The sequence below is a fragment of the Carassius gibelio genome, chromosome A3 (assembly GCF_023724105.1).
Source record: "Carassius gibelio isolate Cgi1373 ecotype wild population from Czech Republic chromosome A3, carGib1.2-hapl.c, whole genome shotgun sequence".
Taxonomy (NCBI): domain Eukaryota; kingdom Metazoa; phylum Chordata; class Actinopteri; order Cypriniformes; family Cyprinidae; genus Carassius; species Carassius gibelio.
This window is the reverse complement of record NC_068373.1, coordinates 8262216-8282723: the sequence shown is the minus strand read 5'-3', so window position 1 is coordinate 8282723 and position 20508 is coordinate 8262216. Positions and strand designations below refer to the sequence as shown.

The following is a 20508-nucleotide window of genomic DNA, read 5'->3' as shown; positions in this document are numbered from 1 at the left end:
ACAATAATAGTGTAATGATATTAACTATTTCATGTAATTATAGCTTAATTATATTATTATTATTATTATTATTATTATTATTATTATTATTATTTTTATTATTATTATACTAATATATTTCTGGTTTGTCACTAGATGTCACTGGAGCCTGCGTTTTAGTGTTACGTCATATTCGTGCGACACTTGCATGAACACATGCACCATGTGTGTAAAATATAGCGGTATGTGAAATAATACTAATGCTTTTAATAATAACTATAGTCGTTCACGGGAAGGTACACACATTGTAGGTTGTCATGGCTGGGAACACGCTGCTGTTTAAGTCAAAGTAAGTGTGGTTTTCTTCGTTTCTGGCCTTTCTCGGTAGGAAAGGTTGTTTTTTTAAAAGAGAAGAACTTCCAGTGACGAGTTGAGATTACTGTTAACTATCATATTTAATTACAAGTTAAAGATCATCTCATCTGTTTGTGTAGTTATGCAGTCTCCAGCAAAATTGAGCCGTTCTATAAGGGAGGAAAAGTGCAGGTAAGTTCATCATTTAGTACTTGAAAACATATTATCATGTCTGTGAATTACAGCTGTTATATCTGCATATTGTACCTGTTTTGTTCCTCCGTCCAGATAAGTCACGATGAGCTGTACATATTTTGCACATGTGGTCCAAAAGTCAACATTTTACAGATCGATACAGGAAAAATCATCCATAGCATTGAGCAGGTCAGTGTCTTGCAGTTTCTTCATCTGTGGGCAAACACTTAATAAACACTTTAGTTTGTCTAAAAATCATTAAATGAACACTCATCACATGATCACTTTTGTCTAATAAATACATGATTTAATTAATTAATAAGTTGGCAGTATTGCAATATTGAAATGGTTTAGGAGTGTTTAGATCTTTTTTCTTTTTTCTTCTGTTTTTCAGTTTTGCTTCCATAAAACTTCTTCTATCAGACTAGTGGAAATACACATTTAGGTGTTTATTTTATTACACTTTATCCATTTGCTCCTGCAGATTTAAAAGCCATTAATGAACTAAAAGGCCATTTAAGTGCACTTAAAGAAAGACACTTTCGTGACTATGTTACTTGTAGCTAGTAGAATGTCTAAATTGAATTTAAAGTGTAATTATAAAATCATCAACCCTATAAACAGGGTGGGTTTTGTAATAACTGCATATTGTTGTTGCATACTGTGTGTACTGACTAAGTATGTGCATATTACATGTTTTCTCCTATTGAATTCTGTGGTGTTATGTTAATTGTTTTCCTGCAATTTCTGCATGTGCTGTGGTGATGTGACAATGAAAGTGACTTGACTTGTTGCCTGTATTTCTCTCTTGTGTTTTCTCTGAGCAGGATGATCAAGAGGACATCACCTCGTTCTCTCTCAGTCCTGATGATGAGGTGAGGTCCTTCACCGCTTCATTTCCCCGTCCGATGTTTCTAGACTGATGTGTTTTCTGCTGTTTCTCTGCAGATGCTGGTGACGGCCAGCAGGGCTCTGCTCCTGAAGCAGTGGGACTGGAAGCAGGGGAAGTGCACTCGCTCGTGGAGGGCCATCCACAATGTGCCTGTGGCCAGCATGACCTTTGACTGCACCTCCACCCTGCTGGCTACAGGTCAGACTCAGGCATATCTTAATAACACAGCAAAGCATGATACTAGGATATGTTGATTTGAGTTCTTGATTTTAATTACTTTACTCAGCACTACCCTTGTGGAAAAGAATGCTTTAGAAAACCTTACAAAGAGTAATTATTATGCAAACAAGAAAGTATGATAAAAGTGCACTTCATGGCTTTTTATTTCAATAATATTACATTATCTGTAAGGACTTTTTTTGTTCTAGTACTGTTCAGATTGGAAGTAGAATGCAAGTGCACATTCAATGCAGTTTAGCGCGCTTCTTTTTCCTGAGCATCTGTTTTTGCGTTCGAAGGTGGTTGTGATGGCACCATCAAGCTGTGGGACGTTGTGAAGCAGTACTGCACACACAACCTGAAAGGATCGTCTGGTGTTGTACAGTAAGAGCCTTCAGAAACCTTCTGTCAGTTTGTAACACTGGCTCAGCTGGTTGTTAAGCCGTCTATGAAGGCTGTAACGTCTCTCTTCTAGTTTGGTTGAGTTTCATCCAGACATCAGCAGGCTGCAGCTCTTCTCTTCCTCCGTGGACTGCGGGATCCGTATCTGGGACCTGCGGACCAGCAAGTGCATCTGTGTTTTGGAGAGCCACTACAGTGCGGTCACAGCGCTGGCCTTCTCTCCTGATGGTCAAACTCTGATCAGGTAAAAAAGGCCAATCCTTTGAAGAATTCAGCCATATAACGGTCCGATTTTAAGAGATTCGCTGACTTCGTTTTCAGTTCTGGCCGAGACAAAATCTGTTCAGTTTGGGACCTGAAGAAGAAGGAGGTGAAGAGGACTGTACCTGTGTATGAGGTGAGACGATGACTGTGACTCAAGAGCTCAGCATTTATCTTGATTTCACCTCAGCTGTGTTATATGTGTATCATGCCTTGAAAACAAGCAGATTACTCTGGAAGTACAGCATTGTAATGTTACATGGCGTTCTCTTATTTGTCGATGTTCAGGCTGTGGAAGGAGTTGTTCTTCTCCCTGAGACGAGCGATTACTCTCAGATGGGTGTGAAGGGTGAAGGTGTACACTTTGTCACAGCTGGCAGTAAAGGTAAACACTAGCTCACATCACAATCCACTTTAATAGAAAATGCCATAATATAAATCCATAAAAGCAGTACCGACTAGAGGTGCAACTACAGTATCAGTGTTTATTTAGTATTATTGATGTACTATTGTTATATTGCTTTCGTCATATATATATATATATATATATATATATATTTATATAATTTGAACTTTTATGAGCATGAAAACTTTTTTTTTTGCCCAAATTGCATCAACACACATGCCCCTCCCCCAATACATGTTATCAATAACATATTGATATTATTATTCTTTATTTAAATTTACATTAATATTGGATATTAATTTTTTATGCACATTTCCCATATTTAAAATTAAGACGTTTGTCATCATCTAAAGCTAGTAATTTAATAACTCTTTTACATATAATCTTTATCCAATCTCAAAATGATTAATATTCACATTACAACATTTTGATGCCTAAATTTACTAGTAGTAATTAAAATGTAATTTTAGGATTAATGGCTGCATGTAAAGCAGTCGAATAGCTTTTCTTAAAAAAATACAAATAAAATAATATTACTGATTCAATCTAAACAATGAGACCATTTATATCTTATTTGAAATAAAGTTGCTGCATCTTGTTGAAATAAAAAATGCATGCAGACCCTTTTAATGGATGAACAAAAATAGTATTCATTATTAAATGCAATTGTTTAAAAATGTCCAATTTGGTTATTTCTAGGCTTCTTTTTTTTTTGCACATTCATAAAAAAAAAAAATCCGATAATCTGGGCGCTGTATGGTGCCTCAGTGCACTGTATATGTCGAAAACTCTCTGTCTGGCCCTTAGTTGATGTTCTGTTTCGGCAGGTGTTCTCCGAGTGTGGGACTCCAGCTCGGCGCGCTGTGTGTTCACTCAGGTGCTGCCTGATGCTCCAGCTCTCAAAACAGAGGAGGGAGACTTAGACCCGCGCAGTCTGATGCACCTTCTGCCCATGCCACGGTCCAACAGACTGGCCACCGTCACCGCAGAGCACAACATCCTCATCTATCAGATGCCCGCTCTCACTGTGCAGCAGCAGGTACGCCTTACCATCCACATTAATCACTCCAGATATAGCCACAACTGACTGTTCTTCTCTCCTTATAAAGTTTGTCGGCTACAATGATGATATCCTGGATGTGAAGTTCCTGGGGAAGGATGACACACACCTAGTCGTGGCCACTAACAGCTCTCAGCTGAAGGTGTTTGAGTTGGCCACTAACAGCTGTCAGATTCTGTACGGACACACAGGTGAGTGAGCCACTAGAGAGCAGTGTATACTGTGTGCGTTTAGCTCAGAACTGTAAGCATTAGTACTGATATCACATGACCGCACTGTTAGACCGGCAAGGGGTAATCAAGAAAAAAAGTTTTCTTTGCACAGGAACCTGTATCAGTAATTTAATTTGACACTAATGAAAACGCATTTCTATGCAAAAAACACATTTGAGCGATAGAAAACACATGACTCTAAGCTAACCAAAGCTAAAACAGAACCAGGGGCATTATAATTAACTAAAACTAGAACTGAAATAAAATAAAAATAACAACTAATACAAAAAAATAAAAATTAAAAAGCAAAAAAACAGTACAACATTACTAAAACTTTCAAATTTGCGATAGAAAAATATTAAATAATAAACTAATTTAAAGTAGTAATAAAAGTATCTAAAATAAATAACACTTTGATTGGAACAATAAAAAGATTAGTAGTATAAAGTTTTGTCTGGGCAGGTTGAGAGGTGTGTGTGTGTGTGTGTGTGTGTGTGCTGTTAATGCACTTCCTTGTGGTTTTCCCAAAGCGGAAATTACCATTAGATTCAAATATGTAAATTAGATTAATTTGAACGCCAAAACTTTGATTGAGTGCGACAGCCTTCATGCTTCGGAGAAAGACAACACACCAGATTAGACGAAATATTCATTTTGATCAAATAGTTGTTCTTCGGCGAGGTTTAAGAGGAAGTAATGTTGTTGTCAGCTAAAGTGATTGGAAAAAAAGCAGAAATGAAAAAGGACTATAATACTAAAACTATTACAGAAATACAAGTCAATTAAATGTTTATTTCGAAAAGTACATAAGTTATTAAATCTATTTAAACTCATGTTAAGTATTATGATAATTGAATAAAAAATGCAGCTAGGCCGTTGTGTGTTTGTATGTTTTCGCTCAGTTTCGCACATTGTTTGAGGTATTCATAATAAGGCAGGAAGTAATATAAATAGTGTTCTTTATGAGCAGTGTCAGTGGGGAGCTTAATGTGTGTCAGGGTGTTTTGACAGGTCTGTGCTTTTCTTGTTGTCTTTTAATGAAAGATCCATTGTTAGTTGCATCCCGACATCCCAGGATTGTGAAACGCATTCATCTTCTCTCTTCGAGAAAACAACAGCTGGCTTTAAACTTTAAACAGTCTGCATTGTCCACACTGTCCATGCACAGTAATCTTTAAATCATCTGACAATCTTTCTGCAGATACCATATTATCTATCGATGTCTTCCGCAGAGGCTCCATGTTTGCAAGCTGTGCAAAGGTGATCCTTTTACTTTTTTGAGGAAAAAGCTGCACTGGTGGCTTGGCACGCCACTCAAAGCCTCAGGTTCTGATTGTACACTTGAAAAGATGACCTTTATGTGACCTTTCACACAGGACAACTGGTTGAGGCTGTGGAAGATGGATGTGAAGAGCGGTCAGGTGCGCTGCGTGGCTCAGGGCAGCGGTCACTCCAATGCTGTGGGCTCCATCGCCTGCTCCAGGTCTGATCTCCATTAGACAAGCAATATGAGTTCAGAAACACCTGCAGTGTGTGATCATGCTGTAGGTCTGTCCTGAAACTCTTTGAAACGTTTTGCTGAACTGATAGCACAGTCTGTCGTATTTAATCAATGGTTGCGACAGGCCTGATCATAATAATCTATTCTAATATCGTTCATGAAGTTTCTACTAGCTTTTTTACTTTACTTTTGAACATGACCTGTCTAATCAGATTAAAGAAACCAGGACTAGGACCCTATGAACGTGGACTGAATCACGGAATCCAGTCATAAAAATGGAATTCACGGAATTTATCAAATTATGAATGAATTAATCAAAAGTAGGTCATTACACTTAAATCAGATTAGGAAGTGGACTAGTATCTGTAAATATTAAGCAGCGAAAGTCTATTTAAATATGAATCCTGAATGTTCTTCATGTCTGTGTTAATGAATGGAGCAGACGCGAGGTTGCATTTATTACACACACGGAAGCACGCGTGATGCTGGCGGTGATTTCAGCATCTGCCGTCTTACTAAAAGAGGATGGAAACGCATGAAGAACATCTTCAGAACTGCTCTGAGAGTCACTTCATGAGCATTTGAGCGTTTGATTTGAGGAAAACTAGCGTCACATCACATACACAGAACTGTAAAGAGATTCACAGCAACCCGTCAAAATAAAAGTTCGGTTTGATTTGAAGACATTGTGCTTCTTACTATTTTTCAGCAGAATGTACATAGCATACTAATATTACTAAAATGAAGCAAACTATTTTTTTAAACGAATAATCACACAACATTTCTCCAATGTTTTAATTTTAATAGTAAATCCCCTTTGTTTGACAAAAATAATTAATTTTCAATAATTAAAAGATAAATGAATGTTTTATGCCTTCATTTGATAACCAGGAAACTGTAAAAACACAATACAGAATTTCTGAGGGAATTTACTTTAAGAAATAAATTAATACATTTCATTGTTTTATGCATTTAAATAAATAAACATGCTAAAACAATTTAAAAAAAATGGTGAGAAAAATTAAACATTTTATAGGGCCCTAAATATGTAATTTGTTACACATTTTCACATCTATTTATTAAAAGTTAAGTTTCATCATTTTAATTAATTAGACATTCTTTTTGATAAATACAGTTTAATTTAACTAATAAAAGAGAGTCGAGAAAAATTAAAATGGAAAAAATATAATTAGAAAAATTAAAACAAATAATGGAATTTGGAAAAAAAATCTAACGGAATTTAGGAAAAATTAAAACTGATTTCATAGGACCCTACAGAACTATCCATGTTATAACGGTATACTGGTTTCTAATGTTTCTTACCATTATTACTTTTATTTATTTACATTTTAAATTTCAAGTGTATTTTTTTATTTTTAGGGCATAAAGTTAAAAATGAGAAATGTTGCATTGCCGTAAAGTATTCAGATTTAAAACATTTCCGTTTGACTTTAACATTGAGCTCAATTAGATGTTTTTGAACTGATTTATTTATATAATTATTTCCTTTAAATATCACAAATATACAAAATGTACACGATCAATGCCTCGAATATGAATGGTAAAAACCGTGACTAACAGCAGCTTCTAAATTGTATTATTTTACATATTAAATAAGTATTTAAGTAGGTTTTTTTTCTGTTTTTAGTTGTAGTTGATTATAATAACCCTGTGGCTGTATGCAGGTTAAAAAAAGGCTTCCTGGTGTCGGGCAGTCAGGACTGTACTATTAAGGTTTGGGATCTGCCTGACCCTCTGCCTGATGTGGGATGTGAACCGCTCTTGATGACAGCACGACTCACAGAGAAAGCTCACGACAAGGTGGGTCACTGCCCCGTCACGTTCAGAAAATCTCTGTTCAACAAATGTCACCATGCTCTAGAGTATGTCATCCTCCAGTGTTGTGAAGGATTTTAAGCTTTTTAAATATATGTAAAATAATATAAATGAATTTTCATTAGAGTTTTATTCATCAGACACAAAAAAGAGGTCTCAATTAGGTGTTTTTAAATTACACACTAATTACCAATTATAAAAAAATGGTAACGTGGCAACTGACAGCAGTATTTACATTTATATTATTTTGTGAACTGTTCATAATAAATGTTATTATTTTAATAAACAGGCCTAATTTACAAAGTACAGTATTCTGCACATACATTTTAATTGTTTTATTATGTCTGTATACCATTCAAATGTTTGGGATTGGTAAGATTTGTTCAATGCTTTTGAAAGAAGTCTCTTATGCTCACCGAGGCTGCCATTATTTGATCAAAATACAGTAAGACAGAAATATTGTGAAATATTATTGCTATTTAAAATAATTGCTTACTATTATGATATATTTCAAAATGTAATTTATTCCTTTGATATTAAACCTGAATTTTCAGCATCATTCCTCCAGTCTTCAGTGTCACATGATCTTCAGAAATCTGAAAGATCCCCCCAAAATCAGCATTTAATTAAAATAGAAATCTGTATTTACATCATACTTGTCTTTACTTTAACTTTTGATAAATGTAATGTATCCTTGCTGAATAAAAGTTAATCTTTAAAAGTATAAATATAGTGTTGCTGCTTTTAATCCATTACTCCCCAGTTTGTTGTTTTATTTCTCGTCTTCTTCTCTTCTGTGGTCCTGTCTCGTCCTCATGTGATCCTGCAGGATGTGAACAGTGTGACCATCTCTCCCAATGACAAGCTGCTGGCCTCTGGCTCTCAGGATCGCACGGCCAAACTCTGGTCGCTGGCTGATTTGAGTCTGTTAGGCGTCTTCAGAGGTCATAGTCGAGGGGTCTGGTGTGTTCAGTTCTCTCCTGTGGACCAGGTCCTGGCCACGGTCTCAGCGGACGGCTCCATCAAAATCTGGAGCATTCAAGACTTCAGCTGCCTCAAGGTGAGTCACACAAAAACTTGTCTAAAGAGCTGTTCAGGCAAGTCTGATATGTGGATTCTAGAAAATAGTTTTCCAGTTAGGATTAAAAAAATATCTATATTAAATAGCTACAAGACATGAAACAAGCCAAGCAGGTGAATCATGTGATCACTAACTTTAATTTAAAGCAAAAAAACAAACAATTCTGACAAAAAGGTATTGGACTGTGTACTTAAAGCTTTAATGAGGGAAAGAACTATAGTACCATGTAGCATTGTGACTGTCAACTTTAAAATAATGAGGAAATATTGTTTTAACAGTGTTGATTATGTGAATGGGGGAAAAAAACCATTTTAAGTTTATTGCAAAGTATGCACATATATATAAATACATAAAGAACACTCCAAGGTTTTTTTAGCTAATTTTCCAACTCCCATAGAGTTGAACAGTTGAGTTTTACCATTTTCAAATTCAATTCAATTTAAGTTTATTTGTATAGCACTTTTTACGATACAAATCATTACAAAGCAACTTTACAGAAAATTAAGTTTCTACAATATTTAGTAGTAGCTCATAAGTGGTGACTCAGTTTGTGTGCATATGACGGGATTTTTCTGAAAAATTAATGCGAGACAGAGTCAACCAGTCGATTAACATTATTAACAGTTATTATTAACTGATGCAATCAAACTTGTAGCAATATTTGTTAGTTCTGTTTGTTGTTTCCATTCAGTCGATATCCGGGTCTGGCTGTAGCACCTTTAGCTTAGCATAGATCATTGAATCGGATTAGACCGTTAGCATCTCGCTCAAAAATGACTGGGACTATTTTCAGGTGCTCCATAATATCACTGTGCGTGCTGCACCGGTGGTATGGTAGCAGAGTTTCCTGATTATTACGCCGGGATGAGAGTATAGTTCACAGCGTTATCGGCCTAGAAAATCACATCTTTTCATTTTCTGTCGGTCTTCGTACACGATGTAACTACAGAAGAGTCAAGTTTTAAAGATGAAAAATATAGAAACGTTTTGGTCATTTTTGAGCGAGATGCTAACGGTCTAATCCGATTCAATGATCTATGCTAAGCTAAGCTAAAAGTGCTACCGCCAGACCTAGAGATTGACTGAATGGGTTCGAAAATGGTGAAACTCAACTGTTTAAATCAGGAAAAGGGACTCCACTGTTTAACTCAGTAGGAAAATGAGCCTATTTTCAAATAAAGTTGAGTGTTCGTTTAAGTAGTTTGAGAGTGTAGGGAAACTGACTGCAGTGCTTCATGCTAGTGGTCAGGTCCTAAAGAGTTTTGCTGTGATTTCAGTTCTCTGATTGGTGGAGATGTCTGCAGAATTATGGGTAATGTAGTGTTTCACCAGGAATTCTGCTGTTAAACATGATAATTTAAAAATGGGTTGAAATACTACAGACAGATGGCTTTAACAAAAGCATATACCATCGATTCACAACCTCGTAGCTCACAGTAGGTCTGCCTTTAAAGTTTCATAAGTTATCATTAAAAAACAGTTCCCTTATGGAGATTATTAATGGGATTTTTATTTGCAAAACCAGACTGCTGTGCTATGTAGTTTTATCTGGAGAACATAATATGGCTTGGCAACCTCTCACAATATCTTCACATCGTAGTGATGAGTGTTGCATGGGCAAATCTGATTTAGTTAAACATGAAACTGCATTTGCTGTCCATTTATATTTCAACAGTTTCGTGTATTTCCAACAAAATGCGAAGATGGGATTTAACTGTATCTGATTTAGTGATAAAATGAGTGCTAAATACTGTAATGGTCCCAAAAAGTAACGAGGCTTAGTGGTATTATTTAAAAGCAAATGGTTTTTTCACATGCACTGATGAATCAATGGAGACCAGGAACATGTATTACTTATTATGTATTAGTGATTTTGTGTTGACTTCGCTGTGAGAAACCGTACTGTATTTTAATCGCTGTAAGTAAACGTTTGCATTCTGTTCAAAGCGATGAAGTAGATTGAGAGGATTTCCGTGTTTTATCTCCGCAGACGTTCGAGGGACATGATGCCTCTGTGCTAAAGATCATCTTTGTGAGTCGAGGAACTCAACTCGTGTCTAGGTAGACTATGTGCTTCCTTATACATTTTCTGACAGCGATCCAAATGCACTAATAAACTTTCACTTTTATTAGTATGAGTGTTTTTTATGATGTGTACAGTCTTTTACAGCGCACTAGTTCAACCAAACATTGGCTCTAGTAACCCCGAATCTCTTTCTCTGTCATTCTTCAGTGGTTCTGATGGACTTGTGAAGTTGTGGACCATAAAAACAAACGAGTGTGTGAAAACGTTCGATGCTCACCAGGACAAAGTGTGGGCTCTGCACGGCAGCAGCAGAGACGAGCTGATGGTGACGGGGTCAGCGGACTCCACCATCTCTCTGTGGAAGGTCAGTCTCCTGATGCAGTCAGTTTCAGCTCAGACTCAGATGTGCTGGAGCACAAGTGCAACAGTGCAAACTCTTGGTATTTGCTGTATGTTTGCGCATCTGATCTGAGACGGCCAATCATCAGTGCACCCCTCGCCAGGAGAAAAGGCTCATTGTTTTACACTGTGGCACTGTTCATTAAGATGATTATGTTCTACTTCCTCATATCTGGATTCTTATGCACTGCCTTTCATAACCGTTCGAAATGTTGGGGTCTGTAAGATTTTCTTTTTAGTTTTTGGTAAAGAAATCAATACTTCTATTCAGAAAGGATGTATTAATTTGATCAAAAATAGAGACATGTATAATGTTACAAAATATTTTTTTCAAATAGACGTCTTTTGTTTTTTAACTCTTTATTAATCAAAGAATCCTGGGGAAAACTCGTTTAGGAGGTTTTTGATTGGGCCTGCAATATAATTATATCTTCAGACACATCAAGAGAGAGAAAGATAATGGTTTTCTTTTTAATAATGTGCTATGCAAATTGTGTGCGATTAACTTCGCAACACAAACAAAACAAAAACAATGTTTGGGCTGTGTTAATGATTTACAAATTCTGACTAATTACATTATATTGTCTGATTGACTCACATAAAAGTTTGTGTACATGGCCAAGTAGGTCAGAAGGTTACAGTGATCTATCCATGTTGAATACACATGCATGCACAATCTAATGCTCTCTTTACGTGTCGATTCCAGTCCTGATGATGTTGGCAGATGTGAAATTAAAACAGTTGTCTAATGAGTGCAGGTGCTCACAACAGCAGTCTGTGTTACTTAACGCTGCTTCTTTTACTATTGCATATAGAACAAATGATTGCAATCTCACAACTGGATGTTCATTTAATACATCCTTAGATAATGCACATTACATAACCAAAACTATGAACACGCCTTCTCCTAATTATCAAGCTATTTTCACTACACCCATTACTGTGTGAAACCGGATACTGATCTATAGTATCATTCTCCCAAAGTGAAAAGAATAGATGTCCATAGTGCGCAAATAATACTTTTCACTTCAGCAAAAAAAACATTTCTGTTCATTGCTTATGGTTGCTGTGTTTTTGTTTTCATTGTGCATCCATGCTCCACAGTTTCAGTGCATTCGTTTGTTTCTGTTTCTCATTATCTTTCTCTTTCTTGTAAGGATGTGACTGAAGTGGAGCTGGCAGAAGAGCAGGCCAAACAAGAAGACCAGGTCCTTAAGTAAGTCGCTGCCAACATCGCAATCTGTAGCAATCAAATCCAGTGAGCCGTGTAGACATTTGATTGAAGACTGACCAGACTGGATGCCAAAACATTTTGCCAAGTTAAGCAAACTAGTAGCCAAGTTCTGTCTCTTAAATCTTTATCTCTTTGACAACTGAATCCTGATGTTGACACATTGTGTGTTGAACCGTTAAAGCAATTTACTTTCACCTGATCTGATTCCGTCTCTCCTGGTCGTGATGAATCATGGCTTAAACATGAACATTTTCAGGACTTGTTATGGTCATATTCATTAAAAGTGTCCTTTTCTAATATATTAAAGGCATAATTCACCCCAAAATGAAAATTCACCGTCATGTAGCTCCAAACACAAATGCACAAAGATATTGAATGACATCTTGAGCGAGTTCATTAAAAGTCCATGAAAACTTTTCACGGAGTTCAAAAAGACGTCATTAAAAGAAATCCACATGGGTTGAGCGGTTTAATCCAAGTCTCATGAAGAGGCACGTTCACTTTATACGATGAAAGCTTGTATCCACATATAAACATTGATCAACACACATGCAAAGAGCTCATCAAATATGCTGGATAGAAACACAACTGTACATGCAGAAGCTAAATCTGGAGTGGATGAAGCCACTCAGTTCATGTGGATTACATTTATGACGTTTTTATAAACAGGTTTGAAGGTTTTATGTTTTTAAATGATGCTTGGATTTGTATTTTTGAGTGAACCTTCCCTTTTATATAATCATTTTTGAAAGCATCGTCTCGTACTGTTGTCTGTCGTTCTGAAATAAAGTGTCAGAAGCATGTCGTGTGAGCGTTTCTGGGTTTTGTGGTGTATTCACAGGCAGCAGGAGCTGTTCAATTTACTTCATGAGAAGAAGTACGTGAAGGCTCTGGGTATCGCGATCTCTCTGGACCAGCCGCACACTGCATTACGAGTCATCAGAGGTGCTCTCTTTCATTCCTCTGCTTTACTTTCCAACCACAGTGATTTTAAATGGGCACTTTTGTTTTCTGTTTTTTTTTTTTTCACGGAATAGAATGTCGTAACTCAAACTCTTGCTAATTCCAGATGGTGACTTGTGATTGTGTAAGAGGATGTCTGGGGAGTTTGTCTTGTATTTGAATAAGGTTATTTGAACCACAGCCGTGTGTAAACAGAGTATGACAGGTGTAATCAACAGCACTCCTTCAGAAATTCCAGCGTTGCTCTACCTGTCAAACCCTTAAAAATGACAAATCTACAATAAAAAAAAAAAAGTGTTTTTGCTGTAAATGATTTCAGATCATTTCCAAACACATGTAGATCACCTGTCATGATTAATACCCCCCTAAAATATATATAATAATTTAGGAATCTGTCAAAAAGTCTGTCAAATGACACTTGAACCCTCAACAGAGATCCGCCAGCAGGAGGACGGGATGCAGGAGCTAGAGAAGACCCTCCTGAAACTCCGTCAGGATCAGAAAGGTAGCCGTCGTTCATGTGCCGGTGCTAGGCGTTCGCTCGCAGGTTGTTATAGTTTGTGTGACTGATGTGTGTTGTGTCCAGCGTCGGTGCTGCGCTACTCTGTGGTGTGGAACACTAACTCCCGCAGCTGTCTGGACGCCCAGGCCGTCCTCCAGGTGCTGCTCACACACCTGAGCCCAGACCAAATCCTGCAGTACCAGGGCACTCGTGCTCATCTCGAGGGACTCATTCCCTACACAGGTGCAGGTTCATTTCTATTACAGTTGAGCCATGATGAACTTAAGAAATGACGATTGCATTCAAATGTAGTGTAATAAATGTGATCGTTTCTCACCTCCTGCAGAGAGACACATGCAGCGGATCGGCCGTCTCCTGCAGGCCTCAATGTTTCTCGATTATATGTGGCAGAAGATGCGTGTTACAGGTGGTGTTGACAGGTACAGTATTAACGTCCTGGTATTGTATTCATTCATTTCTGTTAAGGGAAGCATCTGTATCACTATTGTTCAGGGTTAATGATCTGAACAAACTCCTAACTATGAATATTAAACTAAAATATTAAACCGTTTGAGCCATAAAAACGGCAACGTACAACATTCAGTTATTTGAAAAGTTATTTCCTCGGTTGAGAATTACACGAGTCACCGCTTAATTACGGTCTTTCAGGAAGTGGGTTTAAATAAATAGAGTGCACCCAGATTTCCTTTTAAGAAATGTTAAACATTTCTTTCACCTATTAAAGATTCAGTCAGTAAACATCTTATTGAGTTTGTCTTATTAAACATCGGCAAACTTTCCTTTGCTGTTGTTGACATTGGCTAGCTCTCTTTGGAGTGCGCACGATACAAGAGCTGTGTGACGCTGCTCGCAAAAAAAAGAGTTTCTCCAATTGTTGGTTTTTCATTAACATGGACATGCTCAAAGATAAAATACGGATTGAGTTGAACTCGGCTCAAAGCCTGCAGCATCTGTTTGAAGTCTGGATGAAACGCACGTATATGTAAATAAAATGATTTCTGCACTAGATCAGCAGAAACTCTTTTACGTTGCTGGAGATGTTTGAACGGTCAGAACGGACGTCATTACTCGTGCCTCACAGTATGTTTGGTGATGTTTGGTATCAGCAGACACGCACTATTAGTAATAATAAAACCCTTTGGACGTAAATAACCCGAAAGTGTTGAAACACCCGGGTTATTGTGAAAAAAATTAAAATTAGTTTCATGCCAGAACAAATATGGGGTATGTTCACAAAGTTTTAAATGTGCACTACCATTCAGAAGTTTGGGGTCAGTCAAGATGCATTCAATTGACTTTAAAGACATTTATAATGTTAAAAAAGTTGTCTGTTTCAATAAATGCCATTCTTTTGAACACTACAAAAAATATAAAGCACGTGGCCCTGAAGACTGGATCAGTGATGCTGAAAATTCAGCTTTGCATCACAGGAATAAATTACTTTTTTAAATAAATTCAAATCTAAAACAGTTTATGTTTTTATTTTAATAATATGATGCAGTTTTTACGTGCCGGTCACCTGTTGGTCTGCTGGTTTTCTCTAGTGTGAACTTGAATGATGATGATGATGAGATGGACACCAGCCCTCAATCCATCTTCATCATAGACAAGCAACCAGTGAGAGTATCTCAGCGGCAAGCAGAGGAAGAGGAAGAGGAAGATCTGGAGGAGGATTCAGAGGAAATCGAGGAGCTCCTCGATGAAGATGACAGTGTGAGCACATCTAAAAGCGCTCATGTGAGCAGCAAGAAACCGAATGGAGTGAACCGTGTCGAAGATGGAGGTCAGGTGTCCAGTGAGGAGAGCGAAGATGAGGACGAGGTCATGGAGATGACTGACCCCTCCAAAACAGCAACTGTAAGGTGATTGGCTGCTGTAGCTGTCAGTCAGGAGTCAATCGCTTTGATATAAACAGAGGTGTCTGTTTGTATCTCCACACCAACTGCAGAATAATCTGAAGTGTTGTGTTATGTACTTGTTTTGTATTTCTTCAAATTAGACCGTGTTCATATCTAGTGAAGATTTTATACTCGTTCATGTGTTTGAAATCATGAAGATTATGAAAAAGCAAGAAAATTGTATTTATAGTAATTTTGCAATTATTTGTAAGTCAATGGGCAACGTTTATAAATCTGAATAAATGTTCAAATTAAACAACTAAAAGGATGATTTGTTTTTTTTTTTTACATTTTAAATACTATACATTTTAGTGAATGATGGTTTATATTAAAACAAATAAAAAACTGTTTTCATTCTGTTCTCAGTGATACTTGTATTTTTTAATTTATTTTGACTTCTGTTTCTTAATAAAAGTGTTTTCTGTGGTATTCAAGAAAGGCACCGTCCACAGGACTTGTGCTGAACCCTTTATCATCTCAATCCTAGAATATCACTGAACTTCTAGCACCATCCAACAACAGTTCCCAAAAACTCTCTTCATGCTCTTAGTATTACAGTGTGCATTCAGTCCTGTTTTTAATACGGTTGCTTTTTTACCAGCTTCGGTTCTCCTGAAACCTTTAGTATCTTCTGCAAGCGTTGAGTCATGTGTGCTTGAAACAGTATTGAATGTTGGACATCTCACAGTGCCGTGAGCGTTACATACACCAAGCTCATCTGTGATGAAAGAGAGCTGCGTCTATACAATTCACTCTCCTTTTTGACCGATAATATCTAAACCAGATGCTCTTGAGGTGTGTATAGTATTGTGTCCTAAACCCAGTCATGTTTAGACCGACAAACAGGGCTACAGGACACCAGAAACACTTGGTGCAGTCACATCTGGTTACACAAAAACTGATTTTGTTTTAGTGATTACAGCACTCTGTACATTTTAACAATCCGTTTGCAGAAATTAACACTCCAGTGATGCCATTTTTAGGGTTAAATATTTTATTTCATATTTACAGGCAACCAACATGGGGAAAACAGACAACAAATCAACTCTGAAGAGTGTACAGTGTTCAAGTATATGTCAGGATATACAATGCATATAAGGCACAACTAATATTTTCCACTATGGAAAAACATTTTTTCTTCAAAGAGGGAAAACGATAAAAGAAAGATACAAGTATTATGTATCCGATTTCTAAAAACATTTCTAGGCTGTGTTGATCATTATATATATATATATATATATATATATTTGTTTTGTTAGTAAAAGAACATTAATCTATTAGAGTAAGAGCGGTTTCTTTAGAAACATGTCGATCAATCATTTGTAACATACGCAATATTCTGTTCCAAGAATAAGATCTAGACGTAGTTCTACTACAATAAATGCGCATTAGCCCATCAAATAATCACGTCATTGGCATCAAGCAAGTGTCCTGGCTGGACAATAGTGTGTTATGTAACGTAAAGTGCGTGAGACATTGTCCTAACTGGTTCTCTGCAGGTTTTTGCGTGTGACGGTGGTGCAGCGTTTGAGGATCTCCTGAGCTTGGGGTCTGGGTGGGATCTTAGGGGTGGAGGGCATCTTGTGGAGTCTGGAGTCTGATCTGCTGCTAATCATCTTGTCTTCTCCGGCACTTTCAGGACTCAGGCTGCCCGAGGAGTCAGGCGTAGGGGTGCGACTCGGGCATAAATGATCTTCTGAATCCAAGCAATTTAGCGAATCGCTGCCGGAAAAGCTGCTTTCGTCACTGAACGCTTCGCTGTCGTCGCTCAGACTGCTTTGAGGACCGTTCTTGGCAAACTGCACTCGGGTTGACGGCAACCCACTCGCCGAACGTGAGACCGAGGTGCTTCCCAGAGGTCCCACGTCGCCCTGGGATCTGCTAAGCTCTCGGCCGGAGATCTGCAGGGAATATTCTCCGGGGCGCTGAAGCTGTGCCAAGTCAAAAGTGGAGCTGGCCATCTCCCTCTTAGTGGGCATCAGGCGAATCCGGGGGTTACTGTACGGTTGCAGGTACATAGATGGGACAAATCCTGCCTTTCGATTGTACCTGAAGGAGAAACAAAGACAGCTGTCAGTCGTTGAGGAATGATCTAGATTTAGCATTATGTAAAATCATTGGGTAAGTTGGTTTCCTTTACTGAAAAGTAAACGAGGAAGAGGCAAAGTGGCAAAACTAGTCCACACAAATGAGGATGTAAAGCAAGTGCCAAGTAAGTTTCCAGACTCTTCTGCATGTCAAGTGAGCAGGTAAAGCATTCCTGCCCGTTCGGTAACAGGTCCGCTCATTGCTCTCAGTAAACATTAGGGAGATTTACCTCACTATCCACCAGCCGTTGTCAGACTTCTGTAACACCTCCACCACAGACCCGATCTCCACTGACAGCTCATCACTGTTCGTGGCTTTGTAACTTTTGGCAGCAACATAGAAAACACCTGACGGGTGGAAAAATAAGATCTGGTTAAGTCTTGTGACAAGTGACCAGAATGAATTAATTCTCAAAGTTTGTGGGATAAGCATAAAGCAGGTTGATTTCCAAATTGGTTTCCAAAGGAAGGCTGATTCAGAACACAAGAATGAGCAGCCAAACCGGTTTTATTTTATAAATAAATACTTGCGGGATACATTATAAACTGCTAAACCGGTACGTACTTCCGCCATCCATCACATCAGGACCATCATCATCATCCATCTCAGCTCTCTGTAGATACGGAGCAGGAAACCAAGCCAGGCATTTGGCTTCATTTTCCACCAGCCACCATCCTGATGAGAACAAAGTACAGCAAGAGCATTTTTAGAGACTCTGTTCTCTGTGTAGACTCGCAAACACTTCAAAGCCCACATGAGGAGTTCTCACCTTTTCGGTCCTTGATGAGCACATCCACAGTCTCATCCACCTCAACATTGAAGGGTAGATTCTTGGTGTCCTTGGTCTCATAAGTAGCTATGCACCGGTATGTTTCAGCAACAAAGGGTTGAGTAACATTATTCATTCCAGGATTACTGCTGCCCAGAGAGGTCTCTGATGGCATGATCACGATACTGCCGAACAAAACACAACCTTTAATTTAGTTCTGTTTCTATTACTTTGTATTGTTTCGCATGTATTTATTATTTTAGACTCCGCTTGTTTTTGCAGCAGCCGCTTACCTGTTTTTTGCAAAGTCAGAATCGAGGTCCTGGGATTTGGGAAGCAGGAACTGGAGGAGCTCTGAGCTCTGGCAGATACGAGGATCGCTCTTCAGCAGTTCACCGCAGTATTCATCCAGAGCCTTCAGTCTGAGCACTGACTTACTGGGGCTCCACTTCTGCATGCTCTTCTGCACTCTTGCAGCTGTAAACAATATATATATATATTAAAATCTATATGTATATATGTATATTACTTAATGATGAGGGTTGTACTTTGCACATTGTCTAATGAACAGCTGGCAAAGTATTTACCTTTAAATTTGGGAATAATCCTTCCGGACCTTCTAATGGGGTTTGATGGAGGGAATTTCTTCTTGAGTTGTCTCTACAGAAATAAGCATGTAGATATTATTCTAATTGACCATAGAAAGATAGATAGATAGATAGATAGATAGATAGATAGATAGATAGATAGATAGATAGACAGACAGATAGATAGACAGATAGATAGATAATTTAAGTGAAATAAGGGACTTACATGGAGGTTTTTGAAGTCTTCAAGCGATCTGTACACAGTAATCTCATTTTGATCTGACCAGAGTACAGTGGTCATGTACAGCTGGGAAGGGAAAAATATATTAGACATTTAAAAATAATAATAATGTTAATATTCTGCTATATTTTTTTGAAAACATTAAGAACTTTTACTAAATTAAGCATAGGCTATTTAGGTTATCTGTTTTTTATTATTTTTTTACAGTAGTACTTTTAAAAAATGATGCGGTTACATTATTATATAATTATTAGACTATTATCATAGTATTTATATATAATAATAAATTAATTTGACTAATGCTGATAAATTAGAATAATGTGTGTTGTGTGTAGTAATACATTGATGCACTGACATAAAAAAAAACATCATTAATAATCTTATTCCAAACAACAGTAATGTAGCTATATTGAAATTTGAACAAATGCATAAAATAAAAAGTGTCTTACTTTAACTACTTCTTTCTGCATCACTCCAACAAGCTGGATTTCGACGGGGTATCTTTGCTCGCTCATGCTGACCAGGTTGTGCTGCAGTAGATGTGTTCGTGCTGTCTGGTGTTTGACTGACTGACTGACGGTCTGATGCGCGCTTTATATTTATTATGCCTCCAGCCTGAGGCGTGAACCGGTGCGCGCGCACACTCGCTCCCGCTACAATTTCATAAACCGGAGAGTCCGCTCTTACGTCACTAATATTCCTCGAAGAAGTCTGGATGGAATATTATACAACGATCGATCAGTCGTTGTTTTACGAAGTAAAATACAGTATTTTAAGTACGTTGTTTTACAAATAAATATTTTTCTCTCTCAATTTTAATACGCAAATAAAAGTATGGTTCTAAACAAAAACTTTTTTTTTTTTTTAAATAAGCCAACTAGTCAACATGTAACATGATCTCTCTTATGTCAAAGAACCACTGCAGAACAACTTTTCCAAAGTAGGGGGGGGGGGGGGGGTTCAATGGAAGTCAATGGCTGCCAAAAACTCTTTGGTGACCAAAATTCTTCCAAATATCTTTGTGTTCAGCAGAATAAAAGCTCATACAGTTTGAGTAACTTGGTAAATGATGCCACGATTTGGTGAAATATCCCCTTTATGAATGAAACCTTACACTTTAGAGACGGCTACCAAACAGCAGCAAAATCGTAATGTTTCAAGTGGAAATGGGCCCATTATTGATGGAGACTGATTTTTTTTATTTTTAAGAGTAATAAGTACATCAGGAAAAATGAAAATACGTAACTGACATGATACGTCGCAATCAGTATTAGCGGGAAATGGCGGTAACGTTACTGTATGCTAAAACTAGTGCATCATAATGATTTGGTAGCCTACTCAGCCCTTTACATTATGTGTCATAATACTGATGACATATAGAC

At 37.6% G+C, this 20508-nt stretch overlaps 2 protein-coding genes across 2 annotated transcripts; one reads left to right on the top strand and one right to left on the bottom strand.

The window, feature by feature from the left end:
* Positions 1–145: 145 nt before the first annotated feature.
* On the top strand, positions 146–15706 carry LOC127940583 (transducin beta-like protein 3). The gene is made up of 23 exons (XM_052536149.1): positions 146–328; positions 474–525; positions 622–717; positions 1356–1403; positions 1477–1618; positions 1939–2023; positions 2115–2285; positions 2363–2438; positions 2591–2687; positions 3536–3747; positions 3818–3959; positions 5182–5240; positions 5357–5463; positions 7167–7302; positions 8147–8377; positions 10389–10459; positions 10632–10788; positions 11981–12039; positions 12899–13002; positions 13454–13525; positions 13607–13765; positions 13869–13962; positions 15088–15706. Exons 1-23 carry the CDS (start codon positions 297–299, stop codon positions 15407–15409), a joined length of 2724 nt encoding a protein of 907 aa, XP_052392109.1. The 5' UTR covers positions 146–296; the 3' UTR covers positions 15410–15706.
* A 723-nt stretch (positions 15707–16429) lies between these two features.
* Positions 16430–19711, bottom strand: LOC127940699 (NADPH oxidase organizer 1-like). Its single transcript, XM_052536157.1, has 8 exons — positions 19576–19711; positions 19112–19192; positions 18886–18958; positions 18592–18775; positions 18299–18483; positions 18094–18204; positions 17759–17876; positions 16430–17490 (listed from the first exon to the last, which is right to left on the bottom strand). Exons 1-8 carry the CDS (start codon positions 19639–19641, stop codon positions 16923–16925), a joined length of 1386 nt encoding a protein of 461 aa, XP_052392117.1. The 5' UTR covers positions 19642–19711; the 3' UTR covers positions 16430–16922.
* Between the last annotated feature and the right edge of the window lie 797 nt (positions 19712–20508).